The following is a 21,358-nucleotide window of genomic DNA, read 5'->3' as shown; positions in this document are numbered from 1 at the left end:
TCTGATCTTTTATAACTAAGTAAGAAAATTCCACAAAGATACCAGGGTCATCCTTTTGCATTCTTCTTGAACACAATTTATAAACAAGTTTCTCAAGCCTTCTAGAATGGGAGTGGTGTTTGTCTGTCATGTCACTAAAATATTCCTGTAATTATGCAATAATTTTTTAGGTTGATAATCAGTTACCTGGGTCGATGTTTCCTGTTGTATTTCACCCTGTAGCCCCTCCCAAGTCAATTGCTTTGGATTCAGGTAAGAGAAAGCCTATAGTAATATCAGATTCATTCAGCCTTTGAAGTAAGAGCTTTTATTTTTAATAAAATAATTTTGGCAATTTATTTTTAAGTGTTTTTTTTTCTCTTTAGAACCAAAACCCTTCATTGACATCAGCATCATCACGAGATTCAATGAATACAGCCAAGTCCTGCAATTCAAGTGAGTGTGATAGTGTGCTGTAATTTGATTTTAGAGATGTAATATATTTTAGAAGGGAACTTCGTTCTAAAGTTTGATCTCCTATCCAAACTAATCTTGATTTCAGATTGAGTTCTGAAATGTCTCTAGTGGAAAAAAACATGAGTCTGAAAGGAATTTACTTCTATAAAATAAGGACTGACCACATGAAGGGACTGTTACTCAAATTCTTTAGTAATCAGAATTCTTTCCTTCTTGTACTACAATAACAGAGTTGTGTGTCTGATTGCTGTGCAGTGCTGGCCAGTAAACTCTTTTAACTATAAATTGACAGTTGATATTGTGGATGTTAATCTGTGACATTGTGTAGCAAAACTTCACTTGTGTAGGGGAAGCATGTAAAATTTCAGTTAAGCTTCTACAAGTATACACTTTGTTTCCCCCATTTTAGATACTTCATGGTTCTTATCCAGGAAATGGCACTGAAAATTGATCAAGGATTTTTAGGAGCACTTAGTGAACTTTTCACTCCATCTACAGACCCAGAAGCTGAAAGACAAAGGGTACTGTATGAGAAAAAGTGATTTTTGCTCAAATGGGACCTTAAATGATTGAGAAATTGAAGTGAATATCAATATAACGTAAAACTGAAAAATCACCCATAAATTTTGTGTATGTTGTGGGGTTTTTTGGTGGGTTTTGTTGTTGGTTTTTTTGTAAATTTTTTTTTAATCCCTGGATTCATTAGTATACTTATATTTAAGTAGTTTGTTAACTGTATTTGACTATGATTATTTTTTTACTGTTTATTTATATATATTAAGACGTATTTAGATATGATTAATTGCATTACATGTATGCAGATGAGATTAACTTCTTTTTTTTTTCTTTTTAAATAATGAAACCAGTCTAAATTAATTCAGCAAGATGTGGATGCACTTAACACTGAGCTAATGGAGTCTTCCCTAACAGACATGTCAATGCTCAGCTTCTTTGAACATTTCCATATTTCTCCAATTAAGGTATGCAATAGACAGATTATTGGTTAATAAAACACCCAATTAATTATTTAGAGCAAATGCATCCCTAGTGGAGATTTTATGTTCTCTAGAATTTGATACTTGGTTGGAAAACTTTCTTTGTTGCCCATGAGTATTAACAGACCTTTTACCATTACTAAGGGTGGAATCAATGGGTATAATATTGCTGAAAGCCAGATAAAATATTGCCCTGAAGGTATCATAAATGGCAATAAAATGCTCTTCTGTGGGATTATCTTCATGTCTTCTCTTGAAGCAGTTAGATTTTTTGGAGCAAGGGAAGAAAAATCATCAGTAGTAGAAATAATAGCTTTCCTCAGAGACAGTCAAAATACACTTAGCACTTTCACCGCTGGTTAGTTTACATGTGCCCCACACAGCTGTCTGCTCTGGTTTGGCTTTTCTTTGGTCTTGATTTGTCTTGTTTTACTAATTCTGCCTTGACAGTTACATTTGAGTTTGTCTCTGTCTTCTGGTGGAGAAGCCTCAGATAAGGGAGAAGAAATGATAGCCATCCATTCTCTGAATTTACTGTTGAAAAGTATTGGAGCTACTCTAACAGATGTGGATGATCTTATTTTCAAGTAAGCTAATAAAATTGGCTGGGGTTGTTTGTTTGGTTTTTTTTGTTTAATACTTTGACCAAAACTGCTGTACACTTAATAACTAGATCCATTGTAAACTTTGCTGACTGACTCTAGTATGGTGTATACAGCCTTGGAGGAAAGGAGGGAAAATGGGGTTTGGGATCCTTTTTAAGGCAATAAGTCTTCAGGGTTATCTGTAGGAAAGCAGAGAAGTATTTGAATGAGGAAGGGTATCTTTAACTAATGCATGATTACTTGTCTTTCAGACTTGCTTTCTTTGAAATCAAATACCAGTTCTACAAGAGAGATCAACTGACAAAGAGAGTTATCAGACATTATAGTGAACAAGTAAGCTCATTTAGTCAAATGAGGGTAAAATTTTGTGTGTGTATCTTAAAGAATGCAGTAAATAGGAGAGAAAAGGTGAATACCTCTGAAAGCTCCTAGTTTTTTATTTCCTGATGCTGAAGTAGCAATCTAGTGGCATGCTGTGAAAATGTAAACACAGAAGTGTCCTGAAAATGTATTTTTAAACTTTTTAAAGGATTCCTTCCTTTTTATTTCTTCATTTTTTCTTCACCAAGGTAGTCTATTAGTTGTCTGTACATACAATTCATCATTTGTCTGGACCTATCTTCATTCTAGTTGGAATACTTAGTTGGGTACTCTAAAGCCTTACTTGAGTAGTAAATTAAAAACTGTACCAGCCTTGGATTCTGATGTGTGTGGTAACAGCTTGTAACACTGCTTTTGTTTTTTGCCTTTTTTCTTCCCTCTCATTATTTAGTTCCTGAAACAGATGTATGTTCTTGTACTTGGATTAGATGTTCTTGGAAATCCATTTGGTTTAATCAGAGGTTTGTCTGAGGGAGTTGAAGCTTTCTTCTATGAGCCATTCCAGGTATGACTTCCTGATTCTTCAGCTGTGTCTTTATAGAAGGCTGATGGATTATATTGCTGAGGTTATAGTTTTGTTGTCATTGTACTCCACACCCTGAACAGACAGGCAGCAGGAATTTTTTACTGTGAATTTCAAAGAAATAACCTATTCAGATGCCTTAGTTGCATCAGTGTAAAGGAATTGCTAGGTTTTATTGAAACAATATGCATCTTTGTATAGTTTTCTGCTGTCTGTAATAAATGTAATTTTCAGGGTGCTGTTCAAGGACCTGAAGAATTTGCTGAAGGCTTTGTAATTGGTGTTAGAAGTCTTCTTGGGCACACAGTGGGTATGTGTCATACTGTTCTCTTTTGGTAAATTGCCATGTTATTGTTCTAGTGAGTATTTAAGGTTGTCATACTGTTGCCAGTATTTGTGATACAGATCATTCACACATAATTTACCTGAGACCATCTAAATATCTGTTTTGTAGACTGAGCAACAAAAGCAAGAAACATTGCATATATAGCTGGATTAGTAACATGCTGTGGATGAAGGAGAAACATAATTTTAATGATCCTAAAATGTCTGGAGAAGCCTGACAAGTGTTCTATTACAATTACCTTAGGTTTTTATTTAGTTATGTCTTAACAGTAACTAGAGGAAACACTGATTCAATGTGCTGTGTAACATGTAATGAAGTAGTGTAAGTGTTTCCTTTTGCTGTATGTATGGATATCAGATCAGATTCTACAATCTTCTCATGGACAACATGTTGTATTTGCTCTATGTAAATTCATCATACCTAAACTGAATATGAAGGGGAATTGCTATGAACTTGTGTGTTGTCTGGTCTTAAGCTGGGAAAGCACAGTAAGTTTTGCTGTTTGCCCTGTTCCCTCAGGTGGGGCAGCAGGGGTGGTGTCCAGGATCACTGGCACTGTTGGCAAAGGCTTGGCTGCCATTACTCTGGATGAAGAATTTCAGCAGAAAAGGAGGGAGGAAATGGGTCGGCAGCCAAAAGACTTTGGGGAGAGCCTGGCCAAAGGAGGAAAAGGCCTGTTACGGGTATGGATTTGGAGATGAGTGCTTGATGTGCCAACTTGGGATCCATGCTTGAAAATTACCTGCAAGTTTGAGACCTTTGTCCATTCATTAACTAAGCAGAAAACACAAACAGGCAGTGGGTTTATAGGAGACTCAGTGTAGAGCACCACCTGTAGAGTTTGAGGTCATGTTTCTGTCAGCCTGAGGAAATCAGTTTTATAAAGGAAATAACATCAATTTCTCCTGTGAATTGCATAAATAAACAATTAGTCACTCATGTTCAACAACTATGTTAGGTAATTAAAGTAACTGGGCCCTTACTTGACCTTGAAGTCAATTCTGTCATTAAAGTCTTTCCCTCAGTTATAGTTTTCTTAAAAATACGAAGTAAGAGAAAAAAACAAAGACAAAACCCCCAGTCAAATAGTGTTTCTGATACTGAACTTGACATTATCAAGCTTTAAAATAAGGATGTGAGAAAAGTGGTTGCCCAGTTGGACTGACAGCATTCCAGTTTCTCAGTGGGGATTTAATTATCTTCTTTGTTTTAGGGTGTTGTTGGAGGTGTGACAGGCATCATCACTAAACCAGTGGAAGGTAAGCACTAAGGCTGCACTGCACTGCTTAAATGGTTTCTCAATAGTTTACAATTTATTTTGTAATGTTAAGAAATATCAATCTAAGTGTAGTGATGCTAAGGCATAGCAAGATTATTTTTATATTTCTCATTCAAATGTAAATTTAGATGATGATTTCCTTAAATATCTTTATTAGCTTCCACTCTTAACCATTGTATGAATCAAGACATGGCTGTCTCCATGATGTGTTTTGTTATGCCTATGATAGTACCCCATTCATTGTTTAAAGCCAGAATAAAGATAGTAAAAATAATAAGGTAAAAATCACCAGTTGACAAAGGTTTTTGGGACTCCAAAGATTGGAGAAATCTTAAAAAGCGAATTTGCTTTTATGCCTGAAGTCACAATTCATTCCTGTTACTTCATCAATACGATAGATGGTGAACAATATCCAAGATAAAATGCCTTTTACTAATCTTCAAGTTCCAGTGATTTAAATGTTGGGAGTCAATTGTTTCTGTGTTATATTTTATTGCTTTTGGTTGATACTCTGATATGTGGTCCTTGTCCCTTTCATGGATGGACACACCTACTTTCTGAACTCTTTTGGCTTTTCCATAGTTATGTATAACCAGAACCATGTAATTTTGAGATAGAAATAGTTAACTTCTATCACACTTGTGCATCTTAGTGTCTTCAGAATATTTTGTTATTACTGTCAATCTATAAAAAACTGATCTATGGCCTATAATCCAGACTGAAAGTGTGAGGAGAATCTTGATACCATCACAGTTCTGGCCCCTTTTGGAGGCTGATAAGGTAACAAGTGAACAGTGATGTGTTTGAGCAGACCAAGAAGCAATGGGTGACTTTCCACAAACAGCTCTTTGTACAATAGGACTCCATGCAATCAATGGCTGTGGGTTGTTTCTGGTAGAAAACATTTGCTGTGTAGCAGTAATGGTTTAATTCCGTGGTCAATGTCTTCAAGTAGGTTATGAAAACATGTATTCTTCTGTTTCTTTTCTTCCAAAGGGGCCAAAAAAGAAGGTGCAGCTGGATTCTTTAAAGGAATTGGCAAGGGGCTGGTGGGAGTGGTAGCTCGCCCAACGGGAGGCATTGTAGATATGGCGAGCAGTACCTTCCAGGGAATTCAAAGGTACAGTGCCAAGAGGAGGGTTTGAAGCATTTCCCCTATGTTGGATACCCGGTGGTAAAGTGCTCCAGTAGTCCCACAGAATTATTTGTTAAATACAATAAGCAGGATGATACATGTGGTTGAGAAATGTCCAGTAGCCTGTAACGAACATATTTTAAGGTGATGTGGAAATTGCTGCTTCAGAGAACACCTTGCAGTGTTGTAGTTCAGGCAGACAATAGCTAATCAGATTTTTCCTTTTGCTCCTTGCCCTGATGAGAAATGTCAGTTAAATTTGCTATGAAAAATATACTACCGAAGTTTCCAGAGTAAAACTTCCCAGTCTGAAATTTGGTTAGCAGTGCACATCAGGGGCTCTTTGTGTTTTAAGGAGACCTTTGGGATAGTGTGCTAATAAACTTGAGAACCCTCAGTCAATGGTCTGCCTTTGGGAATAAACTTCAGCTTATTCTGTAGCTGCTTAATTGGCTATTGCTACTTTGGATTTGTTACCAGCAGTGTTTCTACTATTCACATCTGCAGAGTACCCAGGATGGGTAAGTGGGATATGTGGCAAGTAAAAGGATGACTTTTTAAAGATACATTGGTGAAACTCAGGGTTGTATTAAGCTTACCAGAATGCTGTTGCTGTGTCCATGGCAGGGTGGCAGAATCAACTGAAGAAGTGTCAAATCTGCGTCCCCCACGCCTCATCCGTGAAGATGGCATCATCCGGCCCTACAACAGGGTGGAAGCTGAGGGCTATGATTTATTTGAGGTATGTTTTGCATTGTATACACGGTTAAACTTCTCTAACCTGCAGGGTTCCATAAAGGATTAAGTTGCAAACAAGCTGCCAGGGACCTGTAGCAGTCATTATCCAAAAGAAAAATTTGCCCCAGCCTATGTTGTACGGCTATGTTGTAAGCCTGCATAGCAGGGACGGTCCAGTGCTTGGAATAAGCTGAATGCAAAAAGGAAGCTGCAGCATTGCTACTCTTGGGTCTTCTCCATTTTATGTTCTGTAATCATCTCTCATGCTCTGGAAGTAGGAAGTAGGATTAAGAATTACTAGAATTAAGATTTGAGTATGTGGAAACAAAAACATTTTGATACTCAGTTCTAAATTTTTGTCTTTATAGCAAAGCTGAGGTTGGTTTACAAACTAAGCAACTTTTTAACAAGATTAATAGAGCTTGAATTGTTTGGTTGTATCAGCAGTTGAAAAAACTGCATAAATTTTCAAAATACCACAGTTTGTTTTTTCCTTATGTTGTTCATAATAGCAATCTGTCATAGCTACAGGCACTGTGTGGACATTTAGCCTGCTTTCTCGTAGGGATGTGGCTAACATATGGAGGATGAATAACATGAGTTTTCAAGTTCTAGATAGTCAGAATCTGGTTAATTTGTATTTCAGAGTTTGTGTTCTTCAAAGCTGTCTTGAAATACTTATTTTGTTGTTAAAAAGTTAGAGTAAAATAACTGTCTGCATGAACATTTTAAGATCAAAACTTGGATATTTGCTACTTGCTTGTAGATGGTCTTTTAATCCTTATTCCCTGTTCTATTTCTAACGTTTGTTTTCTTTCTCCTTCTCTCCTGGCATGCAGCAAGAACTGGAATAATGGAGTAAACATTTTCCATATTTCTTGTCTATTTCTGTCACGGTTTTTTACCTGCCTTAAGTATTTAGATGAAGGGCATGATTGAATTTACCATGTCCTCTCCCATTCATTTGTATCTTTTCTGTGCAGCAGTTGAATAAAACAGTGTTTGATGTTGTCCAGGCTAAGAATACAAACTTGAATAACCATCTTCAGTAAGATTAGATGACTGAGTCAGATGGGAGAGACAGGGAGGGTTTGTCTCCTATAAATTTGTTTTTCTAAGGATGTTTAGCTCCTTATGAATGGCAACAACAGAAGGCACTTGGAAAAAAGAACCATGGTAGGTTAGATCCTGAGTTCATTTATGTATTGATGTTCTCCTAGAGCTAGGGCTGTGGACAGAGTGGGACAGCAACATCTTGAGCACAATTTAAAATAGTGATATTGAATGGAATTTACTTCTGGGAAAATGCTGATAATTTCATGACCTGGAATTACTGTTTTCACAGAAATGCTGAGAAAACTTGTACTTGTGGTTTTTGTACTATGCCATAGGCCTGTCAGCTACACATCTGATGAGCCACTATGCCTTCGAGTTACTATTACTGATTCTTTATGAACATTTGTCAGTTAAAACATGTAGCCAGCTTAAGTGACTCTGCTTTTCATTCACAGAACCTTCAGGGGCTTAGCTGTTCAACATAATTAAATAAGTGTAAACTTGAAGCTGTTAATAGGAATTTACACATGCACACACACATATATAGATATAAAATATATATCTATTTCTAAACTAAGTGCTGCCATAAATTTCATTACTAATACAGCATCTTAAAAATTAGCAAGCTAAGCTTAACAAGCTGTTGTCAGAGCAAATTTTTTGCCTGTCATATGGGAAAAATGTTGAACAGAGGCATCTTTGCTGCTAATGCCTTTTTAGAATTTAATGGTCAATTTAAAATTGTTTCAAAAATAATTTAGTATTTTTTTTTAGCTGACTAAATTAAATTAAGTTATGATATACTAAGCAGGTCGTATTTTTTCTTCTTGTTTTTTTTACTGTATTTTTTACATCTGGCAAAGAGGAAAAGGCGACACAGTCAACACGGAAAATTCAATATCATGCAGTTACTCCACATCTAGTATTTGTATTTTTCTTAGATCTAAATGGTGTAGATTGGAATTGGATACAAACCAGGAATGAATCCTCTGTATAGTTCCATCAATACAGTTTGTTTCTTTCAAGAAGTAACTTAATGGAATCAGGGGAGGTTTATTTAACTGATTTTGGTTTTTATGCTAGAGGTCAGTATTGGGAAGGCTTTGTTTTCTAATGTAAATTAGAAGCAAGAGGGGACAGTGTCTTTACATGAAATTGGATATTTAATGAAAAAGATGAGTCAGTCAGTTCCATGTGCATTTACAAATTTAACTACAATGGGTACAAGTGCTGTTTATATTTGGATTCAGTTTTGATCCTATGTCACAAGTAGTTTTACCAGAACCCACACCTTCTCATCTACTGTAACTGCATTTAATGCATATATCCCTTTAAAATAAATACATGCTCGCAGGGTGGAAACCTTGTAAGTTTACCTTAAGGAACAGTTGCCTCAATACCATCCAGTGATGGGATGGAAAAATATTTCACCTTAATTCTTATGTGTGAAATGTAGGCATTAGAGCTTGTCTTAGGAGGAACAAACATGTAGTTTTGAAAGACAAGGTCTTTTTTTCCACAGGGAAGTGGGGCTTCTGGTGCAAACTGAGGACAGTAGCCAGGTGGAGTAGATCAGTTCACTTGTGTAAATGTGTTTATGCAGTTCTTTCTCCCAGCAGTGCTGGATCTAAAGTGTGTGGGCTGTGTAGGGATGTGCTCAGTCAGTTCTGATCTGGCAGTCAGATGTGAGTGGTGCAGACCTTGCCTCAGCTCAGGGGTGAGAGGAGTAGTACACGGTGTGCTTTGTTAAATGCAAATGCACAGCGTAGCTGGGGAACTCAAAGGATGAATAGGGCAGCTCTAGGAGAATGGTTTTCCAAGGAATCAGTTCTCGAGTTTTCATCACGGTCTGAGCAGTGGAGTTTTGCTGGAGCAGGTGCTAGAGGCCTTTGGGGTGGCAGGGCTGTGCCCAGTGAGGGGCTGCTGCTCACCCAGCTCCTCAGGGCTGGCATGATGGCACTCATACATTATTCAGTGCCTGTGGCATTACTTTGTTTCATTTCCCAGTTAAAGCATGGAGCTTTATAAAGAATGCAGAACACCTCATGAATAATTGAGGCAGGGTGGTGAGACAGTGTTGTGTGGCAGAGCATAGACTGTGCTGGAAACTGCAGATTCTATTTCTGGTTGACTCACTGTTCTGCTGTGTAAATTTGCACTGGTTCTTTCATTTCCATGTAAAATAAGAATGAGTTAACTTCTTCAAAGTGCTCTAGTATGCTCATAAAAATAACAGCTTTTGATAAAGATGTCTGAATTTTAAGTTTGCAGATCATGGAGTAATTTACATCAAGTGCAACCCCCTTTTTACATAATGCCACCACCATTGTGCTGGCACCTATCAGGTGTATTGAGAATAGCTCTGAGAAATACTGCATCTCTTAGGCACAGACCTCAGTGGGAACTCTTACTTTAGTAACATATTGCATGTAAAATCTAAAAATACTATCGGGATTGTTTCTGAAGTTATGAGAAATAGGCTTTCTCTCCAAAGCTTTGAGTTTGAATAGAGAAACATGCTTATGAATAAATCTGTTTAAATATGTGGCATGTCTAATTTCTTCATATTCAACAAAAGGATTCAGAATATGGATTGCAGCCTTTGAATTACAGTCTTCACATGGTGGTGGGTTTTCTATTTCTTAAATTTTTTACTTGTTTTTGAAACAGCTTTGGTTCAGGCATAAAATGTGAGTTCATATTTTCATTTTAGTCATATCCATGTTTCTTCAAGTATTTTGAAGACACTTTGAGATAAACAGTCTTTCTGGCATCTTTGCTTTCATGTACATTGTACAGTTTCAGAAATTTTTAAGATGGTCAGAAAGGGATATTTTTTTATAGAAGATGTTGGTTGACTCTGTGGTTTTGGTTGCTGAAAAATGCTGAATTAAAATGTATTTCAAAACATAACATCACTAGAGAGCAAGTCCAGGAAAACATTATGCTGTTGATTTCAGCTCTTGAATATTCATCCACTTTTGAGATTAAAGGATGTTTTGGAGTCAGTTGTGATGTATGCTGATGCTTTAAGATATTTGTTGAACTTTTGAATATATGAAAATAAAATGCAAATATAAAAAACGTTGAACTTTCTTGTAATTGATTCTTATGGAAGCTGATCTTTCAATTTTGATTACTAAAACTGCATAGAGTTAAACCTGGTAATCATAGATAACTGTGGAGTCAAGTGGAGCTGCTATTGCCATCTTATTGGTTTTATGGGTCCATTTATGGAAATACAAAAGGAAATGTCCATTTACAAGAAATAAAAACACAGTGAATTTTTAGTCCTTCCTTTTGGTTGTTCCTAGTTTGTCAGAAACAAGTTGAGGAATTGACTGTTATAGAGGGTGAGTTCCACAGTAACAGCTGTAAAATAAACTGAATTTCATCTTATTTTACTCGTGAAAATATCAAACCAATTTTGGGGCACCCATTTGCAAGGCACTTGTCAAAGGTTGATCTGAAGTGTGTGCATTCTGCATCCAGGCATTCTTCCTTATGTTTGCCCATGTTCCTCCACTGGAGCTGCCCATTTTCCCTTAAAACAGATTGGATGATAAAAAGGTGGTTGTATTGACCTAGAGGGTACAAAGCTTATATGCATTGACTATATGCTCATATAACTGTCTTGCTAATTTTTACTAATTAGACACTATTTATAATTGTCTTTTGTAAAGACTTTTTGCATGTTAGGAAAACCAGTAGTTGACACAGATTTATTCTCATACCCACTTTGAGGCTGTGTTCCCACTGGTAGCATATTATTAATTTCATGCTTCTGTCTTTTTCTGCATGATGTTTTGATGTGTATTCCTTTCCCACAAATACTCTCAGGTGTCACTCTGTGAGTCTTGCTGCCTTTAATCCAGTGTTACTGAGAGCTTGATGTAGTGATGACTGTGAGCCTGTGTTCTGTGCTGATCTATGTTGTTGATGGAATTTGTAATCCTGGTGACACTCTCTGAGAAACTTTACACTTCAGTCAAAGAGTATGTACAGAATGGGAAATCTGAAAAAAACCAGTGCATGATTGCAAAAAAAAAAAAAAAAAAAAATCCTAGGAGCACTTTAGTACTTTGTTGCTAAACTTTTTCTGTACTTGTAGGTTGTCACTTGAGTTGTAGTTGTCTAATCAAAACATGATGAGTAATTTAATGTTGCAGTTTCATACACCTCTGTATTTTGGGTGTTGAATAGTCATACCTGCTAAGTGCTTCAGAAGCCTGATCTGGAGGTGCATTGGGAATTTGTATCTGGATGGTTTCTTTCTGAGGGTCTGGGTCATGTACCTCATAAAGGTCCGTGACCTTTGCAGGATTTTCACTCCTGAATGAAGCCTGCAGCATGGGGTATAGCAGAATGAACATTATTAAACAATGAGTAGCACAGAAGGGAAATTAAAGGTGAAGAAATACTCTGATACAGCAGTGTCAGTATTCCACCTCTGAGTGGAACAGATCAGACTTTTCAGTGACTCAGCTTCAGGACTGAGAGCTCTGTGACATTCTGCCTTTAAAGAGCTAACAATGAGGTAACTTTTCAGAAGGTTTTTGAATTTAAGACACCAATTTGATTTATTTTTGGTTTTTTTTTTTTTGTTGTAAAGCCCCAAAATAATTTTGTGTTTCTGTTTCAGAAATTGCACATCAGGAAGTTGGAAAAGGAGGTGTATCAATACCACTGTGCAATTCCAAGAGGCAGAAGAGCAAACCTTATTATTACCAACAGGTATTAAATTTTGCATGCTTTCTAAGGGCTTGACATGGTTTCAACTTGGGGATTAGACATCTGGCTAAGACTGAGTTGATTGCTATTGTCTGCCTATTTTCCTATTTTCTTCTTGATTTTTTTAATAGTTTATTTTGTTTCCTTAATGGAAAATGTAATCTAGTTGTGATGTCAGTGCTGGATAATTTGGGAAGACAGTTTACTCTGAAATCAGTGATCCTTTCATTATACCAGAAGTAAATATTCCAGTTTTTTTCTCTTTGTTTTTGATTTTTCAAATTAGCTTGTGGTAAAAGTTTGCAGTCAAGCCAACAGTTTGATTATACATGTTTACAATCTTGTTAATTAAAGGATATTCTAAACTAAGTCTTAAGTTTTTGTACCAGCATGAAAATTGATATTAAACTCATCAGACCACTTTTAGAATTAAAGATGATACCAGTCCCGAGTTTGAGGACTCAAAACCTTCTAAATAAATTTAGATAATGAAAAAGATTATGATCTCCACATCCCATATGTCACCAGTTTCCACCTTGCCTTAATGTATGAGAGATGCTCATCCATAACAAGACCATGGAGGCTCCCCAGTGTGTTTTTTTAATAATGACCAGCACACCTCAGCATTCAGGCTACAGATGGCCAAGCTTTGTCAAGACACTCACCAAGTCCATGAATGATAATTGGGCAATTCAGTTGCTTCCAGCCTTAGATAAATGTGCACTTCTCTCCTTACGCCAGTTCTTGGCCTGCTCATACTGTGGGGTATCTTAGATCATCTCTGAATTTTAAAGACCAAGTGACTGTCTCAGAATGTATTAAGGAAATACAGGTCCACTGTGACTGAGTGGATACCTTTAATCCACATTGAAAATTCTGCCTTAAACAAATGTTTTCATTTTTTTTAGTTTTTCTCGCAAAATTCTAGTCCCTGGGAGAAATTGAATATTAACTTTTCTTTTTCTTGAATAGGAGAGTGATATATGTGAAAGAAGTGGAAATCTTAGGCCATTTAACAACAGAGTGGGATTACTTATTTGAAGAGTTTACACGTTATCCCTCCTATGAAGCAAATATTTTAAAAATTACTGTTTGGGTAAGAAAAGCATGCAAACTTTCTTCTGTTTAACACTCATCAGAGCTCCATACATGCTTTTAACTTATTGGTGGTTCAAACTGCTAACTAAGAGGCTGTATGGCAGGATTTACTGAGAGCTTCTTGCAAGTATGACAGCTGGATTGGACAGAGACCATGTTGAAATTTAACCTGAAGTTGACATTCAAGCCATTTAAGTACCAGATTGTGCATTCTTGTTTTGTGAGTCATCTGAAGCACATTTTTGTTCTCCTCTGCAGCAGGATCAAAAGATGTTCCAAATAAAGGACAGTACAGGTCATGAATGTGTAAAGACAGTTCAGCTTCGGGATGAAGCTACAGCAAGGGTATATATATATTTTTTTTAATCTTCTTTTCTTATGATATTGTTAACAGTTGTTGAAACTCAGTGTGTAAAAAAGATGGTAATGTTCAGAGACTTGTTTAGAGAATAGGCTGCCGTGCCTGAGGACCATTTACCATAGTTTCATATTGAAGAATTAGTTTATCAAGGAGTATGATGACACCAGGTAGGCCAAAGCCTTCAAGAGAGTTTATGCAATAATAATTTAATGTTGAAGTTACATAGTCTTAGGGTTTGTATGTTAAAGCTCATTAAAGGAAAAGAATTCCAATATCTAAAGTACTAGGTCGTGTTATATTCCCTGTAGTCTCTAGGATTCAACATACTCCTCATTATTTCAAGATCACCTGACTAAGCCAGTAAGTGGACCTTGTGTGAAAAGGCTTACTTAGATTCCTCCCTCCTCCCTCCCCACACCTTGTTTTTCTACCATTTATCTCTAAATCTTTGTTCCTGTTGGTGCTGGGGAGGCTGGGGAGCTTTTGTTCTGTGGGTGGTTGGATCTTGTAGGTAACTTACATAATCTGCTCTATCAAATTTGGATAAATTCCAGGGTACTTCAACAACAGAAACATTTACCTAGGAAACCATGTGTGTTACTGAAGTGTTGTATCAGGTGATGAGGGAGGTCCTGTTCTCCCAGATACCAAAAGTGAAATCAATTAGCTGCAGTGTCTTGGGAGCAGGCTTGAAATTGTAGCTCCAGTAAATGGCAAGTCAGCAGATGGAATCAGAACCGGGGCCAAATTGCTGCTATTACATTGATTGAGCCTTTGAAAAGAGCGGGTTAGACTGGGAAGGAAAAAAATTGCTATAATTTTGAGGCACTTTATCTACTGGAAGAGTCTGTATTAGTTCTTTACTGTGTCTTGTTTAAAAATGTTCCTTCAGCTTTCTCTTAAAGCATGTCTTCCAAATCACACTTGGAATTAAGTAATTTAAATCCTTTTAGTTTGTCTCTATCTTAGTGGCATGGCCGAAGCTGGAGCATTGCACAAAACACACAGGCCACACTAGAAGGATGATTCCTTGTATTTATTTACCTGTTTTTTGTATTATTTCCTAACTGCACATTCCTTTATTAATGTTTATGCTAGTATCTATATATGAAAAATAGATTGTTCTGTTCTCAAGTGCAACCCTACCCATTTACTTTTAATGGTTTTCTGTTTCTGTTCATCAGTTGAGTGCTGTGCACGTGAATCAGGAGGTATCTAAGTTAAACTAGCCTATGTCTATGTGGGTTTCCATGTGTGTTGAATTAGCTATGTTTTAGTAACATCTTATGGAAGAAAACTGCTGCTTGCTTTAATTAGTTTTTGCTTTCACTGTGTTGTTTTACAGTGGGCTTGTTGTGCCATTCAGGAAGCCCAGACAGCACAAAAACAGCAGAAGCTGGTGAAGAGAGCATCCCTGCACCTGAGGAAGTCTTAAATGCTGTCTTGATAATGAGAGGATTTGTTGGGTTTGACCTTTGGTATGCCATTTTCTCCCTAAAATTGATTAGAAGCAACATGGAAACATTGGGCGAAAAGAAGATCTGAGGTCTTCTTTCAAAGTTAACAGCCATTAACACTTTTGTTTTAGAAGTTATGCATCTTTTGGAAACAATGGATTTCTAAAATGTGCATATCAGTTTAAAAATTATGATTTTTGATAAAATGCTTTCCCACTCTGGAATTTTATTTTCTGCCTTTTTTAATGTCAGAGCTTCTAAAATGAAGGGGTTATCTTGTTTGCACTCTATGGTTTACAGGCTGGTGGTAGTAGTTGTGGTTCTGGTGTTTTGCAAAATGAAGTACTTATGTTAATGACTGAAATGAATTAAAAACTCTTTTTTAGACATTCTTCTCCTTAAATTAAGAAAATGTACACAATTTAGCTAATACAGTTTTATCCCTGAAAATACTGCATTGAAGCAATGTAAGAATGAGTATATATGAAAGAAATATGCTATTGTTGTCTGGCACTGTTACATTTGGAATGCTGTCACACTGTAAATGAAAATCTGCACTTTAAAAGTGGAAAATATTCACCTGTCATGTGCATGTTTATGGTTTTGGTTGTATCACTGTAGCTTAAAGACTTCTCCAGGAGGAACAGCACACTGGGTTTAGCACTGTTTGTCTAAAGCTTAAATCTCAGTAATTAACTTGCCATATTTCAGTGTACAGTTACTCCACTGGAAGAATGCCATCTCATTAAGTTAAAAGTCACTTCTGATACAACGTTTTTGTTGCAGTTTCTCTTCCTGAAGAGTGTTAGCATTCAGTATAACACGACATTTAAACACAAAGGGTATGCCTGGTACGAATAATCCCACGATCTTCCTCGAGACAAGTTCTGTTCTTAACACGAGCCACATCCATAAGTAACCGAGTCAAGGACTGTATGAGCAAAAAGACTTGAGTTCAGTGATCAGTGAACTGACAGCTTTTGCTGTCACTCTTTGGCTCTTGAATAGGATAATCAGTGTCCTTGCGAAAACTCACCAAAATGTGCCCTTTCCAACTTACTTCACTTGGAAAGAATAATTTCTGTCTCTTACTTTAATTTTGTGCTAGGTAATAGCTGTAGATACAGACTTGATGAACTAAAATCGCAATATTTTTCTACAGATCCATGCAGTGAACCAGGCCTCGGTTTTTAAGCTTTATCCTTAAGGGCTGCTGCATTGTCTAAATGCACTCTTAACCTGTACCTGTGAGCTCACCAAAGTTACAAAGCTTGAGACATTTGAAACTAAGCTGCCAAACAGAACTTTTAGAGAGTATTGCACATACGATTTTATTGCTGTTGTATGCACATGGCTATTAATCCACTTTGCTACAGGGGAAAAAATGTGGCACAACCTTTACTTCTGTGCTATCACCTCTTTTCTAGAAAGCTCTGCTCAAGCAATAAATAAATGAGCTGTCTAGGTTGTATGTATTTAAGTTCTTGTTTAAAAAAAATGACAATAAATTTTTATATGCAAGTATTTGTGCTATGATTTTAAGTGTTGTTGGTTCCAAAGTGCATTAAATACTGTTGGTTTGCCTCATGTCGCTGACACCATATGAAAACAATGGTTGGAATATGATGGTACTGCAGAATACCATCTTTTGGAGATTTTATTGGAAAGCTCCAATACTGTGGAGCTTTCCACAGCTCAGCAGCTCTTGTATTTTGATTTCTGGCATTTAGGGATAGTTGTATGTGTTCTGCCTCTTAATTCATACTTGAAAATAGATGTCACTTTGGTCTATTTGGTGCGGGTTCAGACAGTACCATGTGCTGGCTTTTAGGTGGAGAATTGGAGCTTAAAATGGTCCTGGAGACACGTTTTTGACTCCAGTCATCTGCTTGATTCAGTTATATACTTCCTCATTTTTTGGTAAACTTTCTGGCTTGAATGTAAACAGTAGATATTTTCTCACTGTACGTATGATTAGGTTCAATGAAGAAACTCTGTCTTTAAAAGTACTGAAGAAGCAGAAGTTTTTATTATGAAATGTGTATCTTCTCAGTTGGGGTTGTTAGCTGAATTTGAACTGATAGATAACCTCCAGCTGGATGGATGAACAGCCATCTTTACCACTTGGATCAAGAGGACATGAGAGAGGAATTCTATTTCTTGGTTAAATGAAAAAAGGTGTTTGGGATGAATGGGTTTGCAGTGCTTGTCCTGTGCTTTGCTGAAGTGTTCCATTCCATTTTAGAATGTGTCCTTCTGTCTTTGCTTTTGTTGCTTTGAGATCTTCCTAGCCCTTTCTTGACAATGAGCTTCCAAAAGTGTTTTGCTGTCTCAGTAATTTTTTATGGAATGTTAAGACAGTAAAATTAGTGTTAATTAGAACTCCCAAGCATTTATGTCAGGCCTGGGTCCTTGCCTTGCTTCAGTTACTCCTTTGTTTTCTGGCTCATCATAGTTTCTCCAGCTCTTCAAAAGCATTTTTTTTGGCAAGCTGTGGATGAATGTTTAGTCCTTGTGATTATTTCTCAGCCTCTTGGTTCAGCTGTAGCCTCCTCAAACCCTTCTGAAACTTCTCAGTCCTTTGTGCTCTGCCCTCTGTGCCCCCAGCTTGCTCACTGCTCCCTAGGTGAAGAACAGCACAGCCTTCCTCAGTGTACATCTGTGACCTAGTAACCACTTTAACAGGACAATTGCAGAAAAATGATAATACAATCAAGCTGTTTCGTTGAAAAATACATTAATATGCTTTCACTTACATTATTAGAACCACTTAATTCTTTAAAAAATAGAGAATAAATGAGAACTTTTCGAATAAGTAATAACTATATGTGCTTCTTCACAGGATAGTGCTATCAGTTCCACTTAACTGTGAGCTTTCTTTAGGGAGCATTTTACTTTGATAATTTTCCTTGTATTTCTGCCCAATCTGGAGATGAACAAAAACTCACATACTAGAATGTTATATTTTGAAAATGCAGTTTCTTTACTGATTTCTTACATGAGCTTGGTCCATTTCGCCGTTAACTGTTCAAGGGGATTTTAGGCTCTCTTTACATGAGATTTTTCATTGGATTTTACTGCCACATTTTCCTCTTAAAATGACCTTACATTCATTGACTACTGCCAGTCATTCTCTACAGAATTACAGTAAGCCAACCACTTTAAAGTGCTTAAGTGAAACTGTAAAGAAACAAATAGCATCTCACTATTCTTAAAACCCCTCAGGTTGTGGAATATCCATCTCTGCAGATACTTGCAACTTAAGTCCACATAGTCCTGGACAACACTCTCTGTCTGGCTCAGCCTGGACTGGGCAGTCTCAGCCTTCCAAGCCCAGCTGATCTGGGATTCTATTGCAGCAGGAAATCTGAAATATCCCCCTCTCCCCCAAAAACCAAAGAAAATCACCCAAGATATGAGGTTTTGGGTTTCCTGTGCTAAAGTATATGCATCAAAAAAAACTTCATACCTCTCACCATCACATTTAACCATTTTCTCAAAATTTGCAGAGCCTGGAAGATTGTTTGGTGTATTATAAGCACAGAATAGGGAGTGGTTTAATAGCAAGAGAATAAATAATTTTGGAGGGAATAAATTGTGAAGTTGAAGGAGGGGATAAAATAAGTAATTCAGCTTAACAACCAAGTGCCAATGTTCTTACTTCATTGCTGGCAGTAAATAAGCTTTTGTTGTAGTGGAGTAACACAGAGATTACAGTTAGGTATATCCTAATCTTGGGCTTTGGTTGGCAACAAGGATTATTTATATAAGGGTACCTTAGGTCACTCAGAATATTTAAAAATAAAATTAAAAGGATTTAATTTTAAAAGTGTAAACTGACTTGTGAAACCTTTGGAAAGTAGCTAGCATCTGCTTGACAAAGTAATTCTTTCAACAGCTTATAAAGTCGCATTTAGTCAAACCTGAGTGGGAAGACTTAATTTGGAATAGATGCCAGTGGACTGGCCAGAGAAGTTCTAATGTAAGAAACAAGTGGAGGGATTTGAGAATCAACATATACAACTTCAAGTTTCCCTGGAAAAATCCAAGCTTTAATCTGTTTATTAAGATTTCCTGGACACAGGTACGCTTTGGAGGGAGAGGGCAGTTCCAGATAAAACGTGATGCGACATAGCAGGAGGACAGATTGGAGTGGGGGGGAGAAGTTATTTTACAACTAGATGTCTAATTAAAATTTGTTCCAGGTATGTGGAATATGCTTTAGTTTACTAATGATCCTAATGCAATTCCATCCTTTGGATTATGGATTTTATTTGCATAATCACTAAGTAACACTGAGGCAAATACACAGATCTCCAGACTTTAGCATTTATTATCTCTGCGCTGCAATTTGCTTCTGTTTTGAATTTTTCCAGATATTTTTCATCAACTAAGGTGGTAGCTTAATCTAGTTACCTCAGTAGTCTGAGGGACAAAAGCTGAAATATGAAAGGAGAAATAACTAAAAAGGAAAAAATTGACGTATTGAAAGGAACATGTGAATTTAAAACTTGATTCAGTTCTCTGGATCCTCACCCTTCCTGTAAGTCAACAAGTAAATCTCTAGTTTGACTACATTTTTTATTATTTATTATGAAATGAGATTGTTTATTGTCTATCCTGATCTAGTCTTCAGATTGCATTGGGCCCAGGGGAACAAGGGAGATGGGAGGAATCCCCATAATATTGATGTGGTAGGTTGGAAGTGAAGCAAGGTGAAAGCAGGATAGGGATAAATCCATAAAATGGCTAAGTCTTTAGAGGTAAAAACAAATTATTAATAAGCTTATTTGGTATCCTGCTACAAATTCCTTTTACATCAGTAATTGGGAAAATACCTAGTTATGAAGACAAACTGCAGTACTTGAGAACAGTAAATTCTTTAGATTTTAACAGGGAAAAGAAATTTTTGTTTGGATTTCAGTCAGAGAGACAGAGCCTTTCCCAGATTCTTGAGTGGAGTCAGCAGATGGAGCACTGAAAATGCTCTTTATTTCAAGAATGACAACACTCAGATTCCAGTGCTGATCTTCTGTGTTTGTCCATGTTGTTTCCAGACTCTCCTGTTTATCAGAGGTAAGTACAGTAAAGATGTTCAAGTCTGCAAAAAGCTTGTCTGAAACAAAGGCTTGAAAAATTGGGAAGCAGTTTGTGCACTAAATGATGTAGAGTTTGCAGGGGTTTGAAACGTCTCCCCATCAGGTGTGACATACATTCCTCTCACATGTAATAAAAGCTTTATAGGTAAATAACAGCTATGCAGGTCTAGTCTCTGCTCTGATAAATGTGGCCCTGAGTCTGCCCTTGCCTTAGGTGATGTATGAGGACTGGATTGTGTTTATGGAGCTTCCTCTTGTGTTTGTCATCTTCACCTCTGGCTGTGCTTTTCCTTTTCCTGCTGGGAAGAAACTTGCTGTTGACTTTTCAAGGTCTATGACAGTAGACTAAGATGCTCACAAGGGATCCAAAAAGACTTCTGCAACTGATCTCATAGAATTGTTGCAGCTTAACTATGAGTAAAAGCACAAAGGTATATAATCAAGTAACAGGAGAAAATGCAAGTTTAGTATAATAAGAAACTTTAAACAGCTTAATAGCTAACTTTTTAGGACCTTCTGCACACTTATAACAGTGTACCAGCCTTCAAAAAGTGATACTGATAAACATCAAGAGTAGACATTTTCTAAGTTGCTGTGGAAATTAAAAAATAAAACAGCATGTTACTTAAATAAACTTGGAGTTAATTGCAAAGATGTTTTCAAGTTGGACTCACTGTAGCACAGCAGCAATCTGTGTGGAATGCCATAGATGAATGTGTCAAGGCTGCAAATGAGGGGATGCTGCTCTAAGCTGTTGTTCCAGTAGTTACCCACAAGGTGGGGGAATGAACCTTTGTATTTTACTGCTGGTGTCACACATTTCCTGCCCACCCTCCTCCTGCCTGGATACCACACTTTAAAAATCACCTTCTTGATGTGGTCAGTGCAGAGCATGGAGCTGTAAATCAGAACCTGTCAGAAACTTTTAAAGCTTTAGATCCAAACCTTGAATTTTGGATCTAAAAAAACATACAATGATAATTCACTTGTTATTTCTTATTTGTACACATTGTAATAAATAATCTGACTTGGTGCAGATTTCCATGGGTACAGACTTTAGTGGGGAATGTTTTAGAGTAAAAGTGTTTCTGTGTGGTT

The 21,358-nt window shown here is 36.9% G+C and overlaps 1 protein-coding gene across 2 annotated transcripts in view; it reads left to right on the top strand.

Annotated features, from left to right (window-relative positions):
- The window catches only part of VPS13C (vacuolar protein sorting 13 homolog C), a 74,099-nt gene extending 57,414 nt beyond the window's left edge, over positions 1 to 16,685 (top strand). The window contains exons 68-83 of one of the 2 annotated variants that reach the window (XM_085070850.1): positions 171 to 252; positions 366 to 435; positions 866 to 977; positions 1,323 to 1,436; positions 1,902 to 2,038; positions 2,308 to 2,389; positions 2,829 to 2,942; positions 3,195 to 3,270; positions 3,826 to 3,989; positions 4,520 to 4,565; positions 5,582 to 5,705; positions 6,348 to 6,462; positions 12,157 to 12,248; positions 13,218 to 13,341; positions 13,602 to 13,688; positions 15,050 to 16,685. In XM_085070850.1, the coding sequence (XP_084926976.1) occupies positions 171 to 252; positions 366 to 435; positions 866 to 977; positions 1,323 to 1,436; positions 1,902 to 2,038; positions 2,308 to 2,389; positions 2,829 to 2,942; positions 3,195 to 3,270; positions 3,826 to 3,989; positions 4,520 to 4,565; positions 5,582 to 5,705; positions 6,348 to 6,462; positions 12,157 to 12,248; positions 13,218 to 13,341; positions 13,602 to 13,688; positions 15,050 to 15,139 (1,629 nt within the window). In that variant the 3' untranslated portion in view covers positions 15,140 to 16,685. Of the gene's footprint in view, positions 1 to 170; positions 253 to 365; positions 436 to 865; positions 978 to 1,322; positions 1,437 to 1,901; positions 2,039 to 2,307; positions 2,390 to 2,828; positions 2,943 to 3,194; positions 3,271 to 3,825; positions 3,990 to 4,519; positions 4,566 to 5,581; positions 5,706 to 6,347; positions 6,463 to 7,297; positions 10,613 to 12,156; positions 12,249 to 13,217; positions 13,342 to 13,601; positions 13,689 to 15,049 lie in introns of those variants that run through there. The other variant, XM_085070851.1, reaches the window with a different exon arrangement.
- Positions 16,686 to 21,358: the final 4,673 nt, after the last annotated feature.

Source organism: Lichenostomus cassidix, chromosome 10, assembly GCF_008360975.1.
Source record: "Lichenostomus cassidix isolate B80296 chromosome 10, HeHo_3.0, whole genome shotgun sequence".
Taxonomy (NCBI): Eukaryota; Metazoa; Chordata; class Aves; order Passeriformes; family Meliphagidae; genus Lichenostomus; species Lichenostomus cassidix.
Note: the sequence above shows the minus strand (reverse complement) of the source record. Positions and strands in the feature narration are given on the sequence as shown.